This window comes from Boleophthalmus pectinirostris, unplaced genomic scaffold (genome assembly GCF_026225935.1).
Source record: "Boleophthalmus pectinirostris isolate CB_2022bp ecotype Guang Dong unplaced genomic scaffold, ASM2622593v1 HiC_scaffold_1, whole genome shotgun sequence".
Classification (NCBI taxonomy): domain Eukaryota; kingdom Metazoa; phylum Chordata; class Actinopteri; order Gobiiformes; family Gobiidae; genus Boleophthalmus; species Boleophthalmus pectinirostris.
In genome coordinates this window covers 22,047,366-22,050,636 of record NW_026570970.1, presented here as the reverse complement: position 1 = coordinate 22,050,636, position 3,271 = coordinate 22,047,366, and the positions used below count along the sequence as shown (strand labels likewise).

Genomic DNA, 3,271 nt, shown 5'->3' with positions numbered 1-3,271 from the left:
CAAAATGACAGATAATGTGGAGATTTTCCTCTGTGTACATGAACATAGACAAATTACAAACAACGAACAATTACATTTCTATACATCCTCCAGTCTCTCCAGCCATTATCTTTTTAAACATGTTATTAAAAACATGAACACAAAATACTGGGTTGTGACTTCTCAAAAACTCACATTCAACACATTACACAAAATCAACACTAACTTTTATTTTAACTCAGAGAACATTTGCAAGAGTAGAATGGGGCTGCAGTATTCGCAGTGTTACAATTAGGTTGATGGATTTTCTAAACCAAGGATAAAATAACGCATAGACAAAGGGGTTTATACAGGAGTTAATGAACCATAACCAGGTAACCAGAGATGTGGTGGTGCTGCTTTCTACAATGTCCTCCCCAGTGAAGAATGGACTGTAATAGGGACATAGGCACACTATAAACACAAAAATAACTATTCCAAGTGTCCTGGCTGCTTTTAGCTCTGATTTTGTAGCCGAAGTTATAGTTTGCTGCAAAGTCACTACTTTAGACTGCATTGAACGAGCTTGAGAGACTACCACCATAAAAATCCTCACATACAGAACCACAACGACAGTGATAGGGACGATAAAGGTGCAAATTAAATCGACATTTCCAGTAATATTGTTGAGCACTACCACACACTCTCCATAACATGAACTTTGTGAATAAGGATCTATAAGAAAATCCTTTAAAATCAGACTATTGTACATGAGAGCACAAAGCCAACCAGCACAAATACAGAACCTAACCCTGTTAATTGTCACTTTGGTATTGTAATGTAATGGATCACAAATGGCTAAATACCGATCAATTGAAATAAGCACAATATTACCAATTGAGGATGTCGTTATAGTGAAGTCTGTCATATAATACAAAGCACAGAGTGTACTTCCCAAGAACCAGCAGGCCTCTGTTAGAAAGATTTCAACTGGAAGCAGCAAAAGACCCACCAAGAAATCTGACACAGCCAGAGAGAGGATTAGCAGGTTGGTAGGACTGTGAAGTTGCCTGAAAAAAAGAGCATTTTCAAATTACAAAGCTACTTAAAGTTTCCTACCTGATAATGGACAATGCTTTGCCTGAAATGTGCAATAGAGATGATGACCAGTAGATTCATTGTCACTGTGAGCAGAGATATTAGACAGAGCAGGTTGTACGACAGCAGCACATCTGATGAATCAGGCTGAGGCTTTCTGCATGAGATGTTATGAAGTTCTGGGAAACACAGTTCAATTGTCTCCATGGTTGCAGAGGCAGGCTCAAACAACATTCTCTCTTGAATTCACAGATGTGTGATATTTATGTAATCTTTCAATCATCCTTCCCAAACCCTCCCACCTGTGTGTCCAATGGGCCTCCCTGAAATTTGCAAATTGTTGCTGTTTTCAAAGACTTGCGTAAATAAGTAAGTTGTGATGTTTTTTTTTCCTCATCAACCAATAGCTGTCATGCTTTGGTTGTGTAGTTGCTGCTAGTGCTACCTTTATTCCACATGTAAGACAAAGGTTTCTAGCTGGTATGTGGCCATAAAGGCCAGAAGCTAAGCAGGGCTGGGCCTGGTTAGTATTTGGATGGGAGACTGCTGGGAAATTAGGTGCCAGTCACAGAAACTGTTGTGTGTGTGTGTGTGTGTGTGTGTGTGTGTGTGTGTGTGTGTGTGTGTGTGTGTGTGTATATATATATTGCCCATTTCCTCGATCTTCCAGTAGCCCATTTTTCATCAAGGTGACACAGACCTTGTTTGGCCAGACAACATCTTAGATGGCATCTCATAAGCTTCATTGTCTCTCAGCATTGTATGTGGTGGGCAGTAGCCCAAAGGGTCTCATCCACACTGGTTAGCTCATTGCCCCCCATCAGAGGGGGGATTCAAACCCTGGTCACCCACATGAAAGTCCAGTGACTTATCAGTTGCCCTAACCAGCTGAGGCTGAAGACTAGTGCGTGTGGGAACCACTGTCCAGGATGAAACATCCAAGTTCCTTGAGTACATAAAGGACAAGGCCCCTGACAGATGAGGTTCTCAGAGAATGTCTCAGACAGGGGGGTCCAGAGGAAGAGGTGCTGGAGGAACCATCATGGCAGGACAAGCCCCTAGAAGGGGCGCACCACCGGAACATAATTGAAGTGGCTGATATCAAGAAATCCTACCAATGGCTTGAGAGAGCTGGTCTGAAGGACAGCACAGAGGCACTCATCCTGGCTGCTCAGGAGCAGGCCCTGGGCACTCGAGCAATAGAGGCCCAGATCTACCACACCAGACAAGACCCATGGTGTAGGCTGTGCAAAGAGGCTCCTGAGACAGTCCAGCACATAACTGCAGCATACATGGAGCGACATAATCAAGTGGCAGGCATAGTGTACAGAAACATCTGTGCAGAGTACGGGCTGGAGACCCCAGGATCAAGGTGGGAAACACCTCCAAAGGTTGTGGAGAACTACCAAGTCATGATCCTTGGGGCTTCCAGATACAGACTGATAGGATGGTGATGGCGAACCAACCAGACATAGTGGTAGTGGATAAGCAACAGTGCAGAGCCTTGGTGGTGGACATCGCAATACCAAGCGATGGTAATATCAGGAAAAGGAACACGAGAATCTAGAAAAATACTAGGGGCTCAAGGAGGAACTGTAGAAAGCCTGGAAAGTGAGGGCATCAGTGGTGCCTGTGGTGATCGGAGCACTCGGGGCCATAACCCACAAACTGGAAGAGTGGCTACAACACCTTTCACTGTGGTCGGTCTCTCTCACCCTCATCCAGCTCGGGTCCTCTATCAGAGGCCTGGGAGCCTGAGAGTTCTGAGCAGTTATAGCTGCTGTTCCTAGTACTGCGCTTTTCTGAACTGAGATGTCCGTTGTTTTTCCCGGTATCTGCTGTAGCCACTCTTCCAGTTTGGGGGTTACGGCCCGAGTGCTCCGATCACCAAGAGCACCACTGATGTCTTCACTTTCCAGGCTTCTCCAGCTCCTCCTTCTGATTTCTGATATTACCATTGTTTGGTATTGCGATGTCCACCGTGGCAATACCAAGCGATGGTAATATCAGGAAAAAGGAGTTATGAAAAACATGTGATTTAGATGTATTTATTTTCATTCTCCCTCTCTTGTTTTTCTTGGTTTTTCAAGGAGTGAGAAATTCATGAGAATTCTGTTGAATTGAAAAAGAAATAGAAAAATACACAAGTACTTTTCAATGAATTAGGCTCTTAGAACTATATATGATGTAATGAAGATCCACCAAAGTGGTTATG

At 43.7% G+C, this 3,271-nt stretch overlaps 1 protein-coding gene across 1 annotated transcript; it reads right to left on the bottom strand.

Annotated features, from left to right (window-relative positions):
- Nucleotides 1-217: 217 nt before the first annotated feature.
- LOC110170558 (trace amine-associated receptor 13c-like) lies at nucleotides 218-1,290 on the bottom strand. Its single transcript, XM_020936212.2, has 2 exons — nucleotides 1,100-1,290; nucleotides 218-1,028 (listed from the first exon to the last, which is right to left on the bottom strand). Exons 1-2 carry the CDS (start codon nucleotides 1,288-1,290, stop codon nucleotides 218-220), a joined length of 1,002 nt encoding a protein of 333 aa, XP_020791871.2.
- Between the last annotated feature and the right edge of the window lie 1,981 nt (nucleotides 1,291-3,271).